Consider the following 19,851-nt stretch of genomic DNA (forward strand, 5'->3'; position numbering starts at 1 on the left):
CTTGCTTTACAACCTGGAAATAGTATTTGCTTTGATGTTCCAACAGGAAAAATCACTCACAGGAGTGAAAACAGGAGAACCTGTCTTCTGCTTCAAGTTCCGGACCGGGACTGTCTTACTGAGCTCATATGACTTGACTCAACTGCACCCACTTTGCTTACAGGCCCAACAATTCTGTTCTGTTCTGAGTGCAGGAGAGCTTTATATGGCACAACCCAAAGCCTGACATACTAGTGACTAAGGTTAAAATACCATATTCTACCTATCTACGGCCTGAGGCATTCTAATAGAAAATATAAGTCTTATGGATATGTTTGATGCCATTGATTAATTTTTCTATAATCATGGGAACATATTACTTAATATAGTAAGGGGGGTCCCAGAAAGCCCTTAAAATACTTTTTGACAGAATATGATATTCTGTCAAAAAGTTCTGAATATCTGGTTTTGAAAGTTGACATCCGGGGAAGTAATAAATTTCCACACACTTTGTGATAATTTTACTTTTCTGCAACATTTCGAAGAAAAAACTATTTTCTGCAACTTTCTTATAGAAAATACAGGAAGGAGTCACCTGCTACCTCGAAGGCTCATAGCTTGCCAGTGGAGCAGCAACTTAAAGAATTATAAGTGTCTCAGTATATAACATTGTCTTGACATTGTCACTAGCATATATATATCGAGAAACAGGCAGAATGAGTTTGGAGAGAGTAGTCCAGTTACTCCTCACGTCCGAGTTCATATGATCTGGAACCCGAGGCCGGTGATAGGCTGTGTCAGCGTGGGCACGCGGTATGTATCGAGGAGGTAGTCCAGCGCGCAGTTGAGGGCCTCATCCGAGGTTGTGCTGCACAGCAGCTTCCACTGAGGCGGGAGCGTTGGGTCGCTTGGCGCCGCTGTCAGGATACACTCTGGTAGTGCCCGCCCATCCATCACCATGTTGATCACGGCATCCTGCGGCCCAAGGCCATTGTTGCAGCTAAACTGGATCTCGGCAGTCTCGTACTCGGGTGTGAACCCCGGGAGGTCGTCAAAGAAGAATGAGTTGGGGCAGGAGGCTCCAAAGTTGGGGTCCTGGCTCAGATCAAGGCCTTGCATGTGTCTTCCGCTGATTGACGACCCAGAACCAATCGAATAGCGGACCTGATGGAATCGATTCAGACCAGCTTCAAGTGATAATAAAAGCCACAAACAGTGTTCCCTGAGCCCATCGTCTTCAGATTGCCATATGCATCAAGCTGGCCCACACCATTATCAGAATTGTAAATCAAGTTTCCAAGTGTGCCAGGAACATTGCACCGCGGTGAAGTTGGTGCATCCGGAATAAGTAGCTGTAATGGGATCAGGAGACATTATTATTATACCAGTGGAAGTTAATACTCCTGTTGGAAATGTTGAGGGATTATACTGAGGATTTCTGTTAGCTTTTGATTTGTGATAAAGACTCTGAAACTTCACTGTGTTCAAAGTATAGAGGGGATAGCATGTAGGAACAGGTACTCCAAGTCGATTGGCCAAGGCCTGCATCTTCATCCGATAATAATCCCAGGCATTATTGCCACGAGACGTGCATCCTGCTGGGTATGTATTGACCAGATTTCGAAGCCAAGTGTTGAACATAAGGGGTAAGCTTGCATCAGTAGAAAGAACCTCCGAGGGTGTGATCTCCGACAGCACATTCTGAACACGCTCTGCAGTCATTTTGAAAATTTGGCTAGTTCCACCAAAGTCTGGAAAATGGTTGGCCTTAGAACTGGATCCAATATATTGAGAGCAGCACATACATTGTCCAATTGCTGCTAGGTTCCGGAGAAAGAACCTGAAAATTTTCAATATTGTGATAAATACTAGTAGAAAATCTCACTCCATCCTATAGATTGTATCTGAGGCTTCACGGAAGCTGGCAAAGTTAGGGATGGTATCAAATGTTCTTTTCATTGGAGGATTCATTGCTGTTCCAGCATTCTGGTTGACAACATTTGATTTTGCTATGGTCAAGAAGCTCAGAAAGTTGAAACATTGATAAAGCTAATGATGCAAACCTTGATTTAAAGGTTTGTCAACCCAACTGAAAGCATTAACATCAATAGCAGTGTCATCAGTGTTTTTGATCCCTTACACCATATTTATCTCCTACAATCAAAAGCAATTAGATTTTATAACAAGGTTGAAAGGTGGTCAAGACCTGATCAATGGCATCAACTAAGCCAAAGCCCATTGTTGTGCCATCTGCTCTGATATAGTTGATGAGATTATCCAATACCCTAAGTATCTGATTAAAAAATATTAATTTGGATTTTGGAAAGTGCATACCAGTCACAATCACCAGCAAGCATAGGAACTGAGCCTGCCCATTGGCCAATGTAGCCTAATCTGTACACTTGATAAGCCAGATGCTCTGTTATCCTCAGTCTCTTACTCAAAAACATGTTCCTCTATATATTTATTAGTATCTTTATATCTGCTGGAATCTGGAAAATAGACTGACGATTGACATCTACACCAAGTGGACGACCATTCACTGCTTCTGCCCCAAGAACTGTGCTTATAATGCCAAGGCTGGAATTGAGTTTCACATAATCTCCAGCACCCAGCTCGACAATGTGTGTATTGTTGGTATTGGCTCCAGCACAGCGAGGAATGTTGATACCTATAACCTAGGTTAAGATTTAAATAAGTTGATATATAGTAGCATACGACGAGGTGTCAGAGGAAAAACTCTTTTAGTCAGATTTTGAGGTGGACCAGATGATCTTTGGGGTTGTTGATACAATGGAGAGGGCAGAGTGATCTTCTCATTATACCAATCCAGATATAATTGGAATATTTGTGTTGCACCATGTATAAGTGTCCTCCCTGCAGCTAAAAGCATAGTTATAGATGATGTTTGCATAGTATCTGCAGAAAGCCCTGCTATATGATTAATACTGAAAATGATAGGTATAATTACATACCTCTTTTACGTCTCTCATCAGGATCAGTGCCTGTAGCATCCCAATCAACATTTTCTGGGTCATCAGGAAGCCCCAGATCAGCCGGCATAGTTGGACATGAAGATGCTGATGAAGATGCAGAGGACTGACTCATGCTACTTGACCTGCTCATTGATATAGAATGTGAGGTATGCTCTCCATCATCCTCCCCACCAGGAGGTGGTGGTGTGGGTCTAGGAATAGGATTGGTCCAGGGTCCTTTCCAGTCAGGAGGAGGAATTGGAACCTGCAAAGGGTTAAGTACAAGATCTTTATAAATATGATTTGACTAACAGGTGTAAGCCCATGAATAATTCCTATATCAAGTGGCAAGCATGGGTTGATGAATCCTCCAAAGATGATTGCCCATATATTTAATGTATTGCAGCGGTTATGATCTCCAGGAGGGCCAGTTACGGTGGGATGAGGGGAGTCTGTTTTGGGTGGGACAGAAACTACACTTATATATGTGGGAGTTGAGGTGAGAGGGCCAGTAAATGTAATCTGTGTAGCTCCAGGAGGTGGAATAATATCCTGAGCTATAGCAGTGTCAGATTTCTTTAATGAGAATAGATTATACATACACCAAGTTGGAATAATTCCACCCACTTCAGAACACTGGGTGGCTAATGGACCACCAACAGGAGTGCCACCACTGAAAAATTAAAAATTGAATATTATGCCTGAGTAATAACTTACCTATTCAATGTGATAGTAGCACCACCAGCAGATATGGTAGTGGTAGCAGTTGGAATAGGAAAACTAGTTGTAGTACCAGAGCAAACAAATGTCTCTGATGTTGCTCCAGGTGGTGGGAAGGGATTTGGATCTATAAGTTATATTAATATTGATTCTGCAGAAACTAAATATTATACTCCAAGGGACATCTGTGTTTGATTGAGCTGGTTGCCCAATTGTTGTTGTCTATGGAAAATTCATAAGTTCTTGAAAAATCATAGTGAACAGAACTTACAAAGGGAAATATAGGGTCTCTCCATGGCCCGAGCCATCCAACAGGCATAACAGGTGTTGGAGTGATGCCATCAGATATACCAATTGATGTTGGCAAAGTGCCAATAATTACAGGACCTGTTGGAGCACCTGACATAGACCACAAGACACCATGAGGACCTGTAACAGTCTCAATAGCACCTATAGATGGTGATGGCACAACTGTTGTAAAAGATGGACCACCAGAGAATTCTGGTGGTGCAGTAAATGTAATAGGACCTGTGGTTGGAGGAACTATCTGAAAGGTCCATGTGGGTGTTATACCATTGACCTCTGTAACACCAGGTGGAAGCAATGCTGTTGCTGGTGTTCCTCCTGGGTCAAGGAATACAAATTGTGTCCCCACAGTTACTATTGTCGTTGTGGTAGGTATTGGTATCACTGTTGTGGAGCCACCAGCAATAGCAAATGTCTCAGAGACAGCACCAGAACTAGGGATAGGGTTGGGATCTATGTATATATCAATAAAAATAATTCATTCAAATAATGAAATAACTTGCTCCATGGCATAAAGTTCCAATTAGGGAATGTGCCAGAACCACCACCACCACCAGGATTGCTTCCATTGTTGCCACCAGAGCCACTGCCTGGAGAGCCATTTCCCTGTGAAGTTGTTATTCAGTCTGGAGCAACTAATAGAGCACCCACATTGGCTTCCCAAAGACTTAATGTACTTGCATATCCATCAATATTATCTGCTTGTAATGCAATAGAAATATTCCCAGGATAGCTGATCATGTTGGTAGTTCCAGTTGTTGTCAGCTGATAAATATACACTGCAGAGGACTCATGATCAACCAAAACCATTGAGTTCTGACAGTTTTTGGTAGCAACACAATCTTGGCGATAATGCTAGACAAATTTTATTAGTCTTGATATTGGAAAATTGTATAAGGTACCTGAAAGAAGCTGTATAGACCTGCACCATAGACAAATATGTTGAAGGACCTTGTTATAACTAGGCCCCATGCATCAACAACAGCCTCAGATGGATCTCCATAAGCTGAATTGAGTGTGAATGGTGCAGGGGGAATAGGTGTAGGCTGGAAATATGGGGTCTCAGTCTGGATTAGGCCTGCATAGATGTTCTGTGCATTGTTGAATGCATATTGATAAATGACCTTTATATTTTTAGCAATAATAACTCATGCTAAAAAGAGACCTACATGATGCTCTGAGGCAGTTCCAACCAGCCAAACTGGACCAGCCGCTGATTCCACCAGTATCCCACGTCCACTAAAAGAATTGATCTGTGTTTGATTGGGATCATCAAGGTCATGGTCTGGTTGAACATAAGCAAATAAGAAAGACCAATACTTGATACATGCCTGCATTCCAAACCCAGACATTCTAAATTATATTAGTTACATGTAATATATATAAAATAGTGCATACCTCAAAGTATCCTGACCCAGAAGGAGTGATATGGATGCCCAAAAATGCAGAACCACAGGTTGCTAAGTTGGTTGCAGAGGTGGAACAGTGTGCTGCATCAATATTTGTTCCCTGGTAAGATTAGTACTCAGAAAAAAAAAGTGTTGAAGGTCTGCCTTACCTTGGCACCACCCAATCGGACATGCACATCCCAAAGTCCAGCTGACCCTGGTGATGATGCATCTAAATTCCACTCAATGCCAATAGCACCAGCTGAACCACCAGTAGTAGTGATAACAAAGTCACTAATTTCAGCAATTCCAACATCTCCAGGATGACCAACCTGCCATGTTACATAAGTTCAAGAGTTACCATTAGATATAAGAGATGATTACCTGAATGACAGGCCGAGGATTAGCCTGATCAGCAAAATTCTTCCCAGTGCCCATAATGACTGAGTAGAGTACCCCAACAAGTTGTGTTCCAGCAGGGACAAATATTGTATCTGAAACAAGATAGGTGCCTGTTTCAATAACTAGATAGTTGGTTAGTATAACTAAGTATATGTGGAAATAATATTTGTCATACTTAGGATTGCACAACCAGAGTTCTATTTCATAGATCAGTTATGTTATCTGACATGTTTGAAAGTGCATACCTGAGAGATAAAATTATTGATTGCCTGAGTATCATCTGTTACACCATCACCCTTTGCTCCAAGACCACTTGTCATGAGAGTGCGGAATTCTGAGTATTATTAATATTAGCATATTTTCTTGATATATTAACTCACGACTTGTGGTATATGATGCATATTGAGGGCGAGATCGGGAGAAATAAGTTCCAGATGTATCTGTCAAGAGCTGTGGACGACTCCCAGCTGGTGTATATGATCCACGCAAATAGCGCTTTGAATTGCCTAGTGATTATTCAGATTATTTTAAATGAAAAAGAATAAAATCATACCTAAATAAACATTTCCCTGGAACCATTCCAAACCAACACCAGTGTTAGCAGCAACCACAGTGCCACTAGCATCTTGAATATTGGCAGTCTTGATATTGGAGAAGGCAACATTGTCTAGAACAATGGAGCCACCAAGTGTTTTTGGTTGACTGCTTGTCATCTGAAACAATGTCAATGCTGGTTTTGACAAGTTCACCTTATCATACCCTGATACCAATACCAGTGGATGATATTTTAGAATCAATAATCAGGACACCACCAGCACTTTGTGTAGCTAGGGTTAACCCTCCAGTACTGAGATCAAATCCCACTTGACAATTCCTTTGAAATAATGAACAGCAATGAAATGAGAATAGCATGAGACTGACGTTATCTGGATATTCTGCCATGTAAACCCCCAATTCCAGAGTTGATATATGGCAGAAACAGCATTGGTAATCTTTACATTGCGGATAGTGAACTGTTGGTTGGAGAGCCACATGCCAAATGCACCACTGTTACTGGTTTAGATAGATAGGGAGCTAGAAAAAACATGCAACACACCCATTGAATGTCAGATCTGACATAAACCCACCAGATCCATTCTCCATAAATATTCTGTACAATTGAGTCAGAGGTAATCAACATGAATAGTGAACATCTACCCTTGGTGTCTTGTTCCAGATGCAGCTGACATCTTGAAGTCAATGTTGTTCAATGATGTTGCCTACATATGTCAATTACAAAGAGTGTCTCATGCTAGAAAGGATGCACCCACCTGGCCAACTTGCCAATGAATACCCGTTCCATATGCCTCAGGCGGCATGGCTGTGACATCAATCACAAAGTTTCGAATTGAGCGAAAGAAGTTCTACAAATGCATGCTTTAGTCACTTTCCCTATTCAAGTAGCACAACAGCGCACATTCTGGTTTGTCCACCAGTTAACTCCCGAACCATCAGGGTTAACTTGTCCGGGAATATAAGGATCAGCATCTGTTAATTTGTTTGATAGAGCATAACAAGGTAAGTGAAAGCAGGTACCAATAACAGCAATGCCATTGAAGTTAGCATCTGCAACAAGTGTTGGTTTGTTGTTGTAGTCACCAACACTGAATCAATCATATGAGTTGTGGATGCAAGTACTGAGCCAAATCACAAACAGAGTTGTATAGTAGAATGGAATTATAGGTGCAGTTACACGATACTGCAAACCAATCAGTAAACAATGTAATTTACACCCATAGAATACTGTATACATACCTTCCCCGGAGGGAAGAAGATGATTGCGGGTGTAATCTACCAATCGTTACAGATAGAAGATTAGAAATGAGGCTAGAACAGACTGTAGATGATACACAGCCTTGGCCACAGCGACCGCCATCTGGATATATACCCACTTCAGGGTTGTCCATACACAAAAGAAATTGCACTCACCGCTGATCGCTCGGTTAATTGCAGCGGTATCGTCTGCATTACCAATGAGTGCCATGAATTTGTCTGTAAATGATCACACGTGCCTGCGACACCATTGCCCACGGCCCCATAGTCAGTTTTCACATTGCGGAATACCTAATAGATTTCAGGTGTCAAGCCCCCAGCGATTATCATGACCAACCTTATAGCCCGACTTGTACGCGCTTTTACTGAGCGACGTCAAGCCGGAGTCGTTCATCCAAAACGGATCTAGAGCCAGGTCAATCAGGTATTCCGAGAACGACTGAAACTGGTAGACACACCATTCCCAGATGCGCTGCCACTAAGCCCAGCGCATCCCGCGCCATACACAGCTGAAGGTAGCGAGCTAAGAGCTCCGAGGCACACCGCCCAAGATAACTTGAGCATCGATAATAACAGAGAGGTCCGTCGAATTCGGCAGCAGCTGGGAAGAGAGTATATATTGCGCACAAACGGACCCGGGTGAGCGATTGTCGCTCCATCTTACGGTTCAAACCGGTCCCAGACCTCCGTCCACGCGGGGCTGCCAAAGTGTATTCTGCGGTCAATGATGTATGAGCTGGAAAGACTGGACAATATTGGCCATTGCGCACACGCGACAGAGCAGAAGAGGTGTTGGAACTTGGGGGGCGATGGAGAGTTAAATCATGGCCCGTAACTTTCGAGTCCGTGCACTGCGAGACATCCTCAGGGAAGTACTGGCTGCGGGCTGGCGGATCCTCGTGAGAAGTTCCCAAATTACATGGGAGACTGCCGTATGACGCGTCAGGTTGCAATGAATATCGATATCCAAATTCGGCGGTATTCCGACTACTGCGTACTCGGGCCGCAGCTCCAACCCCGGGATGGTCGCCCAGAGGATGAAAAAGCACGACCTGTGGTGGCTTTAAGTATCTCCAGGCCACGACGCGCCACGTCCGTCAATGTAGCTGTGAACGGCGCAGGTTCACGCATTGTGGCACCGTGATTGAGCAGCCTTGTTCGCGATTTAGCTGCTGCTGCTGCCGCGGAGTTGGCCTGAGGTATGCCGACACAGCTGCCAGTGGAGCAAGTACCTGGGGTCGTGTCAACGGGATCTTCTCTCCGGCTGCAACGTATTCAGGCCCTCTTGCGAAGTTTCCAGAGCGTCGACACTGCTCGGAAGGCTAACGGAAAGCAGCAGGCGACGAGTAGATTACAGTACCAGCAGTGTCACTGTTTCGCAGGTCTGAAATACAACGGACTGGCCGATTCAATTGGATGGAAAGCAATAACAGGAGGAAACCAAACGGCCACGTAAACTTCAGGCATCCCACCCCGCCGGCTCGGTGATGCGCCAGAGGCCGCCGCCACGTCATCGTCGAAAGGATATGCAAGCACTCTTCTTTCACGGGCGGGGACCGTGCCCTGGGCTGCTGGTTCTGCTGTTGGAACCCCTCCATCTGCACCGCCTTCAACGCCGCCATCCCCCGCTCGCCATGCTGCACCGCCGCGAACCGCCGGTCCTGCGCCGCCTTAAACTCCTCAAAGCTCCCACTGTCCTTGAGTGAGTAAAGAAAAGCAGAAGATGACAGGCCACGCAACTCGTCCATGCTCGTCATCGACGATGACACCGTCGTCCTTGTCGCGTTCCTCTGCGGGTGGCCCATCGGCCATCGGGTGGTGTGTCCGCGGTCGCCATCCGCTGCTCGTCTTCCTCGTGGTAGTCGTTGTGCTCGTGGTCAAGTCGTGCGCGGAGGGAGGAAGGGCGGGCGGGTGACACACTGCGGAGAATGGAAGGAGAAGAAGAGAAGGCGATTGGCAATTGCCTTATCCGGCACGAAAAATGGTTGATCGTGCCGTAACCGTGACTGCCAGCGGGCTCTTCTCCTTCCTTCAAGTTCCTTGCTCGATTCGTGGACGGGGACGAGTGCTGACGACGCGCAGATGACGAGGCTAGCGTATGCGGGTGCCGTGACCGGGGCTGCTGACCGCGCTTGAAGTGGGCGCCTTGCATCTCGGCGCCAGTATTGCTAGTGCCTGGTCGGCGCGCGAATCACGCCGATGGTCTCGCTGGCAAACCTTGCTCCTGCTCCCTCCGCACAACTCAGCGACACCTGCGACTGCTTCAATTTTCCTGTGCCACTTGACAGGGATTCCCCCGGGCCCGCTGGCAGCTGCTTCTGGCGCCCCCGAGCTCTGCGCATCGCTGAATCAGCGACTGCTGACCCATGGCGGTGACGTTATAGGTCGCCGGGGGATCGACGGACCACGGACGGGCGGGATACCCGTCGTAATGTGCAGATCCCCGCCCTTCGAATTCGCCGCTGCTTTCGAGTCGGACTCCAAGGCCCACAAACTACAGTCCGCTGCGTGGTATCCACTTGCAAACGATGCACACTACAACCAAGCTAGCCAGCCAACTCACAAGCATTGCGGAACTAGTCAAGCAAGCGCCCGCTTACTTATGAGCCAGCCGGGCCTGGTATCAATTATGGTATTAAGCCCTGCCGGCAGAAGATCACGCAATTCACTCCCCAGCGCCGCTTCGCACAACGACAAGTGTTAAAAGGTCCCTGCGAACGCGAACCGCCCTCTGACTCACAATGCCCCGCCTCCGAGCCAAACACCTCCTCGCCCTCTCTCTCTACACGGTGCTCTCCGTGCTCCCCGCCGCTGGTGCGGGGTGCGCAGGCATCAGCGGTAGCGCCTCCCCCAGCGGTATGTGCTCTCGAGTTATAGCTGCCCGGCTGACGCGTGCAAGACCCGTTCTGGATGAACACCGCGGCCCTGACGAGCGCGAGCAAGAGCGCGTACAAGGCGGGCTACAAAGTCTTTCGCAACGTGAAGACGGACTACCACGCTGTGGGCGATGGCGTCGCGGACGACACGGTGGCGATTAACAATGCGATTAGTGGTGTGTTCCTCTTTTACTGTAGACTTGAGTTGGCGCTGATGCTAGGCTTGCAGACGGCGGTCGGTGTGGACAGGGCTGCGCGTCCTCTACAGTGAGCGCCTTTATAATACTTAACAGTAATCGTTCTGATCCGGCGCGAACAGCTTACTCCCGCAATTATCTTCTTCCCGCCTGGAAAAGTGTGTGACCTTCTACATTGTTTGTTGTTAACGAATGTCCTCTGCAGTACCGTGTCACCGCTCCTATCATCCCTTTCTACTACACCACTCTGTGGGTCCTCCCAGTCGCTTTTCGTTCCATCTCGTCTCATCACGATCTACAGCGTCGGCGACTACAATAACAAGCCCACCATCATCGCGGACGCGAACTTCGTTGGGATCGCAGTTATCGGTACGCATATGCGAAATGGAGTAGTGCTCGGCTGATGTGCCGCAGATGCTGATCCGTACATCCCCGGCGCAGTTAACCCCGACGGCACCGGGGTTAATTGGTGGACGAACCAGAACGTGCGCTACATACTAGTGTGTCATGGGATGTTTGTTTACTGACGCATGGCACACAGAACTTCTTCCGCTCGATCCGCAACTTCGTCATCGACGTGCGCGCCGTGTCGCCCAACGCGTATGGCACGGGGATACACTGGCAGGTCGGGCAGGTGAGTTCTCCGTCTGGCGATAAGGACATTAATATGAAGAGATGACAGGCAACGTCGTTGAATAATATCGACTTCAAGATGTCTTCTGCTTCGGGGACGAAACATCAGGGGTACGTTACTTTTCTCGCAGGATTCAAGATATTTGGTGACCATTTCCACAGAATATTCATGGAGAACGGCTCCGGAGGATTCATGTCCGACCTCACCTTCGACGGGTGTGTAAACCCTTTCTCAAGTGCCCGGTTGTTTGATAGTTAATGATCACCCATATGTGCAGTGGCGCGTTCGGGATGTGGATCTCCAACCAACAATTCACCATCCGCAACGTGAAGATCACGAATGCGGTGTCGGCGGTGTACCAGCTCTGGAACTGGGGGTTCACGTGGCAGAACATCCAGATATCGTGCGTCCTTATCTATACTTTCACGCGCTGTTTCGGCTGATTATAATGTGTCAATGCAGCAATTGCCAGGTCGGGTTCGACCTCGCCACGGGTGGGCTCACGCTCGAGACGCAGAGTGCGGGCGGCGTGCTGATCATCGACTCGAAGATATCGTCCACTGGGATCGGCATCCGCGTAAGCCCGATTATTCTTCTTCTGGAGAAAGCCCTGATTTTTGGCAAAGATGACGAGCAGCCAACCCAGCAAACTCGGCGGCTCGGTTATCCTCGACAACGTTGCCTTCTCGGCGATCACAACGGCAAACATCCAGGACGCGAGCGGTACCGTCGTCGCCGCCAACGCCGGCGTCGGCCTCGAGTGGTTCCAGGGAAATGTCTACCTCGGTATGGCTTTCCACCTATTGAAAGCCTTGCTAAACCCTCATTCTTTTTAGGAAACACCAAACGATACCTCCGCGGATCCTATACGCCCGCCGGCTCGCGCCCACAGCTGCTCACGGACGGGTCGGGGACGTATTTCTCACGCTCACGCCCGCAGTATCAGTCGTATTCCCCAGGCCGTGTGTTCTTTGAATACTTTCTACCTAGTATCTCACTTTCTTTGCAGAATTCCGCACCCTAATGACCAGTGGTGTTGGCGCGAAAGGCGATGGTGTCACAGACGACACCGTCGCAATTAATAATTTCATCTCTCAGGTCTCTTTTCCACTGAATACCCGTTTCTTGATGTTCATATTCGCCACAGAACTCCGGTTGTGCGATTCTAAGTAAGATCGGCGTTGAAATTCAAGTATTTGAACTCGATGCTGACCAAGCCTCCAGTTATCGAGACCGGAACATACCTTGTCTCTGACACGATCTTTGTACCATCGGGCACACAGCTTGTCGGCGTGCTCTATTCGGTCATCATGGGCACCGGGAGCAAGTTTGCGGACCAGAACAATCCGCGGCCCGTCGTCCGCGTGCGTCTTTCCCTCCTTTTGTTCTGATACATTTGGTTATTGAACACACACCTCCAGGTCGGCAACCCCGGGGACGTAGGTATTGCCGAGCTTAGCGACTTTGTCATCACGACGACGGGCGGGTCAGCCGGCGCGATCGGCATTCAGTGGAACCTGGCCGCGTCGTCGTCTGGATCTGCGGGTCTGTGGGACGTGCATGTCCGTCTCGGCGGCGCCAGGGTCAGATCTTCAACCGATTTACTTACTTAAGTTCAACATCTACAGGGAACCAATATCAATTCGGCCAACTGTCCGACCTCCTCCGTGAATGCTGCCGCCTGTGCTTCCGCGTTCCTGGGTATACATATCACATCGTTCGGCTCAGGTTACTTTGAGGTAGGGTTGAAATTATCCATCGACAGCTCGTTCTGATCTCTGGTGCAGAATGTCTGGGTATGGAACGCTGGTATGTGTCCAAACCCCTGTTGGCCGTCGTGTTATCTTATCGGTGATCAGATCACGATCTCGACGATCCGAACCAAACGCGGATCAATTCTTTCAGTGGCCGCGGCGTTCTCGTCGAATCGGCCAGCGGGCCCGTGTGGCTCGTCGGAACTGCTTCTGAACACCATGTAAGCCGCGTCTCTAACCCACCGGTTTACATTCAACTGTCGATGTAGGTTATTTATCAATATGCGTTCCATAACGCGCAGAATGTCTACGCTGGCTTGATCCAGACGGAAACACCCTATTTCCAGCCAACGCCTATCCCGCCCACGCCGTTCTCGACGAATGCGCTTTATGGCGATCCGTCTGAGGCGGTCGTTGATGCTTGGGGTCTTGTCATCACACGCTCCTTCAATATTTTCGTTTATGGTGCTGGGTTGTACAGTTTCTTCCAGGTTTGTCTCATGTCTTCGTGGCTATTTCCGCCTCTTACCTAAGAACTAGACCTATAGTCAAACCTGTGTTTGGTGGACCGCGAGTCATCTGCGGTATATATCTACCAGCTGACAACGACAGGGACGACGAACATGATCAGCTACCCCGGAAACGCGTCCATCGCGCTCCAGGCGGATAATATCGACGGTTATGCAAGCACGCTCACTTTGTGGGAGGCTGATGTATGTGTTCCTTCTTGTCTGTTAGCCAAGTACTCATCGTGATTGCAGGGCACCGGCTCCCCTGGGGGTGGAAATGGTACAAATGGAGGTGGAGGCTTCGGAAACTGGAACTTCGTACCGTGGAGTACGTTTCTGACACAAGTCTTGTCATGACTCACAAATTGCTGCAGATCCCAATCCGATTCCACCCACAAATGCCGTGTCGGAGACATTCTCCATCGCAGGCGGCGCCACTACGGTCATTCCTATACCCACGCAGCCGACGATTGTCAGTATCGGAGGCCAGATCATCTTCCTCGATCCCGGAGGGACTCCTGTGACCGCGATGCTGCCCTCCACTGTAACAGAAGTCAACGGCGTGAAACCGACATGGAGCTTCCAAATCGTTCCGCCAGCGACTGGGTCTATCACCTTCACGGCCCCCGTTTCTGGTGGCGCTCCCACCTTCACAACCGTTGTCACGCAGCCCACAAGCGGCGCGATCCAGACGGTGACTGGGCCCGGCGGAGTGCGCTGGTCCTTGTCTCTCGCGCCGACTGGCCCCGTCGTTCTTGGCACGCTGCCCACGACCATCGGCATTTCCGGCGGGATTACCCCAACCCCGATCATGCCCGTCGGCTGGCTCGGTCCGTGGACCGATCCGGTCTTCCCTTTCGTAAGCCACGTCACGCCCTTTTTTTTCACACGCTCAGCTTTTCGTTAGACCGTCACGACCGGCCAGCCGCCGCAGTCGAATACCAACATTCCATGGAGTATGCCTCTTTTTATGGCGCGAGCTGTGTTGCTAACGGGCTGTAGACCCTAATCCGTTCCCCTCGCCCGGCGCGAAGACCGAGACGTTTGTCTGCTCGGGAACGACGACTAGCTTCCCGATACCGACGGCGACGAAGATTATTTCGGCTGGAGGGGCGACCATTACGCTGAATAGGTGCGTCTTTCGTCTTCTTCTTCTCGCGGGTTGTCCCTGACTTTAATGCAGTGGCGGCACCCCGGTGGGCGGTCCTTTGGCTACACAGTGCTCGGAAGTGGGAGGCATCTTCCCAACGTGGTGTGCGTCTGTATGATAAACGACGTAGGATCTCTTCTGATATATCCACAGCGCTGGACATCATCCCTCCCCCCGGCGCTTCCACCATCACATTCACAGGCCCCCTCACATCCACGCCGACATACTTCAGCATCGTCCCTGTTCCGCCAAAAACCGACTCGCCGAATCCGACCGTCACCGGGCCCCCGGGCGACCATAATCGGTGCAACCCCTTCAACTTCTGGACCCTCCTCTTCGGTGGCATCATTAACCAATGCCTCCCCATCGATGTTGGCATTATCCACGGTATTACACCGGTATGCAACACGACAAACCAGCGCTGTAATTGTCGCATTTACAACTGTTACAGGTGCCCATCCCACCTCCCGACTGGACAGGGCCGTGGACAAATCCGATCCCCCGCCCGACTCCTCCTCCTCCTGGCGGCGGCGGCGACGAAAACACGCAGTCCGTCAGTAGGCCTACCAGTAGCATGAGTCGGTCATCGTCTTCTTCGACCGCCTGCCCGACGCGTCCTGCGGACCTCACTTTGCCAGACGACCCGAATAACGCAGACTGGGATGGACAGGGCACTGACCCTGATCGGAAACGGAAGCGAGGTGTGATTCCTTTGTTGTATTGCTGGATTCAAGCTGATTATGTGAGCAGAAAGCGTCCACCCTGAGGTTCCACATAACGAGAAATATCTTACACGTGAATCTCCAGCGGCTAGACTGGTAAGCTGGGCTCAGAGGGTGCTCGCTTCCGCAGCCAACCCGCTCCGTTTCATGTCTGAGTGGCGGCGAGAGACTCTGCCACCTCCCCCTTCGGTCGCAGATCGCCATGTCTCTTTTGGTCCGCACCCTGCGCCATTCCATGGGGGGTCAGACCGGCAACTCAATGGCACACTCCATCAACTCGCTCGTCGAAACCGGCGTAAGTCTCTGCAACACTTATCAATTTGTCATACTGACATGGCTTTTAGGCATCAACATTCCGCGTTGCCCAGCCGTGTCATTCACAAATCCTCAGAATGTTCTTTTGGGGCCGGCCGACTACGTGGAACTGGACCCCGCAGGCGGAATCACCGGCACCGTTTTGGTGGGCGTGCCAGTTGGCGGCAAGCCTGCTGGGGCAACCAATCGTGAGTTGTCTCTTTCAAAAGCGGGTAAAGACAGACTCAGAGATCAACAGAGGAACATGTTTTCGAGTACTTTCCAGTCCGCTTGCCCTAGTTTCAATTCTAATCGGCGACACAGACTAGGTTATATTGGACAGTGGGTCGGATCTGTTCCGATGCAAGCTGGAGACTGTACTTGGCGAGTAACAAATCAGCCTCTGCACAATGGTGTTGGTGGCTGACATGACTTCAGGGTTCAAAACAATCTGTTCAGCTATCTACGAACGGACGGTACGACAATGGCGCTCGCACTCGTCCAAGCTATCGATCAGGTCAGTGAATACGCACAGAGATGTATGTTTTGCTCAATCATATCTCTAGACGCCAAATATGGTGTAGGCTATCTCAACCTCGGTGTATTCGTTCGTCTAATTCCCTGCAGCTGGGTTGATAAACCACTCAATCAAGGTCTGTTTTGTTTTGCTGTCGGTTGGCCTTGCCAAGCTGACTATGACCAGCTAAATCGAATGTCGTCAATCTCAATGCGAATACCCCGCAGAATCCGCCTATGCGCGCAGTCATGGATAATATATCGACAATTTACCCGTCTTTTAATGCAGCGGCGGATTCAATTTATAAGATAGAGTGAGTCGTTAACCTTGGCAGCGTTTTTGGGTACTCAACGAAAGATAATCAGGTTCTTCTTGCGCAGCTTGGCTGCCGTTGGCCAATGTAAAGCGCTCGATACTTCCGACTTCAAGTTCACCTCCTCATCCCTGTTATTCTAGATTTCGGCGGCACAACCCAGATATTCCACGACACGGCGCTGCGCGTCCAAAATCTGCTGTCTGAGATCACGCCTACTCAGAAGCTAGCCGACGATGCGAGCTTACCGCTCATGTTCAACACCTGGCTGACAAATCTGATCAACACGTATCCCGCCGGCTGCACGTCGCGCGGTCAGAACGCGTGGACATATTATCGCAACTCGATGAATACGTTGGCGAATCGATTGGGCGTGCCTGTTCCGGCATGCTTCCCGCTCTATACGCTCAATGTTGTTAGTATTCGTTTCAGCCCGTTTGCCCCCAGTTGAGCTCACAATATTTGCAGTACAATCCTTCCACTTTTAATGCTCGCGTTCGTCGCTCTGATATCGAAACACACTCTTCGTTGATATCAATGCTTAGCTTCTTATCCCCACAGCGCCGACGTCACCTCGCTGCAATGTCCCTGGTACCGGCGGAGTCCTCACCTATACTCAACAGACTCCACCCGGGACCCTGTCCCCCATCGGGACCCTTCAATACGGCACCAACAACAACCAGGTCCAGATCATGGGCTCCGGAAACACGGTGCGTTTGTTCCCTCTCTATCTTGCTCTCCACCAACTTCTGTAGAATCGTTATGCCGTCGGGTCCGGCGCCTCCCTTCGGGGCAACCACCTTCAAGGCCGCGCGCTCAACAGCGTCAGTGCGACAGACTGCCCGAATTCGTTCCTCTTCGACGACGTCGCAGCAAACACAGCCGGCTATGCTACGACCGAGCTAGACTTCGCCTGCAGGAACGGACTGGGGCCGCAGGACGTTGACGTTACCTTCGTTATGGGCGGTCGCGGGCTTCCGGCGTGCATCTTGGTGCGCAGGGATGGAAACTCGCCCTGGAAGGTGCTCTGCAGCCCCACGGCGCAAGAGACGAACAATTGCGCGGGCACATTTGTGCTCCTTGGCGCACCGGGTCTGCGCAAGCGTGCCCTGGATCCGTTGACGCTGGCGATCAGTGCGCTGAGCTTCTCGGTATTTGGTGGCCTGTAGTTGAGCAAGGCTAGACATTCCAAACTAAAATCTGATTTAATTAAAACTCCTATGTATTTCATTGCCTGGTAGATGCTTCCGATGGTTTTCGCCCTTCATAGATGTAGACGCTGCATCTCCGGGGTATCAGCTAAGTACGTGCTGGACCACGGCGCGGCCCGGGTGTCCGCCCAGCTGAGCGGTGGACGGCTGTAATGAGCGCGAGGTCTCAGCCCTTTGCCGACATGCCTTGACCGAGTGGGATTACAGAGACCGTCATCTTTACATGCAAGCATGGGATGTCCGGGCCGGATGGTGTGAGGCATCAACACGCGGCATGTACACAAGCAGCACCTCTCTCACGGCTGTCACCCCAGACACAGATAAAAGCTGGGTTGCAACTGTCGTACTTCCCCATCTCTCCACGCGATGACAGAGGTAGAACGGGCAGCAAGCCCTAGATCACAAATCTTTCCCCATGCAAGTGGGTTTGATATCACTAACTCTCACTTCACCGCAGTGCATGGTGATATGTATGTGCATACAAGGCCAACCACTCCTCAAAGGCAAGAGAGGGTATGCATCATATGTTATCAGAGATTGCCTGAATTGACTTCAAGCATGTTTAGAATTCACCCCCCAGTCCACCTTCCATCCTCACAGCAAGCAATTTGTATTGCTCTCAGCTCTTGGTCTGTGGAAGGGGATTCCCACTATATGTGCCTGAACCACAGAGAAACCTACCTACAGAGTACCAAAGGAATGGAGTTTCTATAGGTGTGTCAGGGGAACCCCTGCTTCGGCCTCCTTCGGACCCTCCGAACGCATCCGAGGCGCATCCGACCGGCGCCCCCTCGGACGCTCCGACCCACCCCGACCATCGTCCCACGGCCTCCTTCGCCCGCACAATCACCGATCCGTCAAGACCCTCCCAACGATCACCTTGGGACAGAGCCTGCGACGCTGCTCAGGCCTTCTGCGCTCTACGTCGGCAGTTACGGACGACCAGTATATAGTTGGCGCCCTAGCAGGCGGACCCTTAGAGTTTCTTCTCTTTGGATCCTCCCCTGCTAGGTCGGTCCCTCCGTGTATTTCCCGTAGCTTCTATTCACGCTTTGGATCCTCCCCTGCTAGGCTTTCGTCGGAGTCTCCAGGGTTGCCCTTACAGCAGAAGAAACTCTCTACGGGATTAACCGGTCAAGATTGCCAGGTTTGGCGCTGATTCAGGCTCGGAGTACGAGTCCGTACCCCCCCCTCGTCACCGCCCCTGCCACTTGACCCCTCCTCCTCTGCTCTTGTCGTCCTTACGCCCGCTATGTCTACCGGAGCTGCTCCAGACGCTGACGCGCATGGACGCACTTGAGGCGAAACTAGACAACCTCACCAATATCCTCACCCACCTTGCTTCCCAGGCTTCCGCTGCCGCACCACCTTCGGCAGCTCCCGAACCGCCTTCGGCATCTCCGAATGCCCCCCGACGCGGATGCGTTATTTGGTGACATTACTGTCGCCTCAAAACTGGTCTTACGGCCAAACCCCCCGTTTGCGTTTAACGGAGATCGCAAACGTGGCCGCGCCTTCCTATACGCGGTCAAGACTTACGCCCGGCTTGCCCCGGAGGCCTTCGTGGTCAACGGAGAGCCGAGCGAAGAAAAGGCCGTCCGCTACGCCATGTCCTATATGGCGGAGGGACCTGCCCAGCAGTGGGCAGAGCGTCATGGAAGCAAAACCCCGTTCCCCTTCCCTCAGTGGAACCTATTCCTCTCCGAGTTTCGCCTTCGGTTCGTTGAGGAGAACGAGCAAGACCTCGCGCTCGCCAAGTTGGAAAGCGCGGGTTATCACATGGGAACGCGGGACGTCTACGGATACACCGACGACTTCGAGGACCTAATGGACCTCGCCGGATTCGAAGACGCGTTGGTTAAGGTGACCAAGTACCGCCATGGACTTGACCCCCTGATCAACAATGGCATCACATCCTCGAACGACCCCCCAGACCTCCGTGACTATCTGGGCTGGCGCACTCGGGCTTTCCGCCAATACGAAGCCTTGGTACGGGCGAAGCTCATCAAAGGGACCACCCCGCGGACACCTTCGGGGCTCCGCGTGGCGCATTCCCTATCGCCCGTTCGGCAACTCCGTTCCCCATCCGCCC

General features: G+C 50.2%; 2 protein-coding genes across 2 annotated transcripts; one reads left to right on the forward strand and one right to left on the reverse strand.

Annotated features, from left to right (window-relative positions):
* Window positions 1-5,258: 5,258 nt before the first annotated feature.
* MIND_00203800 (Glucan 1,3-beta-glucosidase) lies at window positions 5,259-8,146 on the reverse strand (the record flags this gene model as incomplete). The annotated part of the gene is made up of 22 exons (XM_037358937.1): window positions 5,259-5,333; window positions 5,379-5,489; window positions 5,539-5,700; window positions 5,753-5,892; window positions 5,946-5,967; window positions 6,016-6,104; window positions 6,151-6,276; window positions 6,324-6,483; window positions 6,530-6,644; window positions 6,692-6,817; window positions 6,867-6,920; window positions 6,968-7,029; window positions 7,081-7,173; window positions 7,227-7,297; window positions 7,346-7,413; window positions 7,465-7,508; window positions 7,565-7,600; window positions 7,648-7,685; window positions 7,739-7,771; window positions 7,816-7,873; window positions 7,920-7,987; window positions 8,041-8,146. 22 exons carry the CDS (start codon window positions 8,144-8,146, stop codon window positions 5,259-5,261), a joined length of 1,857 nt encoding a protein of 618 aa, XP_037224032.1.
* Window positions 8,147-10,323: 2,177 nt separating this feature from the next.
* MIND_00203900 (Glucan 1,3-beta-glucosidase) lies at window positions 10,324-17,717 on the forward strand (the record flags this gene model as incomplete). Its single annotated transcript, XM_037358938.1, has 42 exons — window positions 10,324-10,438; window positions 10,482-10,634; window positions 10,688-10,725; window positions 10,778-10,813; window positions 10,861-10,904; window positions 10,957-11,024; window positions 11,070-11,140; window positions 11,197-11,289; window positions 11,338-11,399; window positions 11,451-11,504; window positions 11,567-11,692; window positions 11,752-11,866; window positions 11,916-12,075; window positions 12,126-12,251; window positions 12,299-12,387; window positions 12,437-12,458; window positions 12,514-12,653; window positions 12,711-12,872; window positions 12,918-13,028; window positions 13,077-13,098; window positions 13,149-13,264; window positions 13,313-13,534; window positions 13,592-13,756; window positions 13,805-13,880; window positions 13,927-14,411; window positions 14,460-14,508; window positions 14,555-14,684; window positions 14,736-14,806; window positions 14,856-15,100; window positions 15,154-15,403; window positions 15,453-15,719; window positions 15,769-15,927; window positions 15,978-15,993; window positions 16,043-16,106; window positions 16,157-16,235; window positions 16,285-16,371; window positions 16,422-16,548; window positions 16,601-16,635; window positions 16,692-16,963; window positions 17,017-17,043; window positions 17,094-17,258; window positions 17,304-17,717. The coding sequence occupies 42 exons, from the start codon at window positions 10,324-10,326 to the stop codon at window positions 17,715-17,717; spliced, it is 5,328 nt and encodes a 1,775-aa protein (XP_037224033.1).
* Window positions 17,718-19,851: the final 2,134 nt, after the last annotated feature.

The sequence above is a fragment of the Mycena indigotica genome (genome assembly GCF_014461135.1).
Source record: "Mycena indigotica strain 171206Taipei chromosome Unknown Mind.scaff0002, whole genome shotgun sequence".
In the NCBI taxonomy this organism is placed as follows: Eukaryota; Fungi; Basidiomycota; class Agaricomycetes; order Agaricales; family Mycenaceae; genus Mycena; species Mycena indigotica.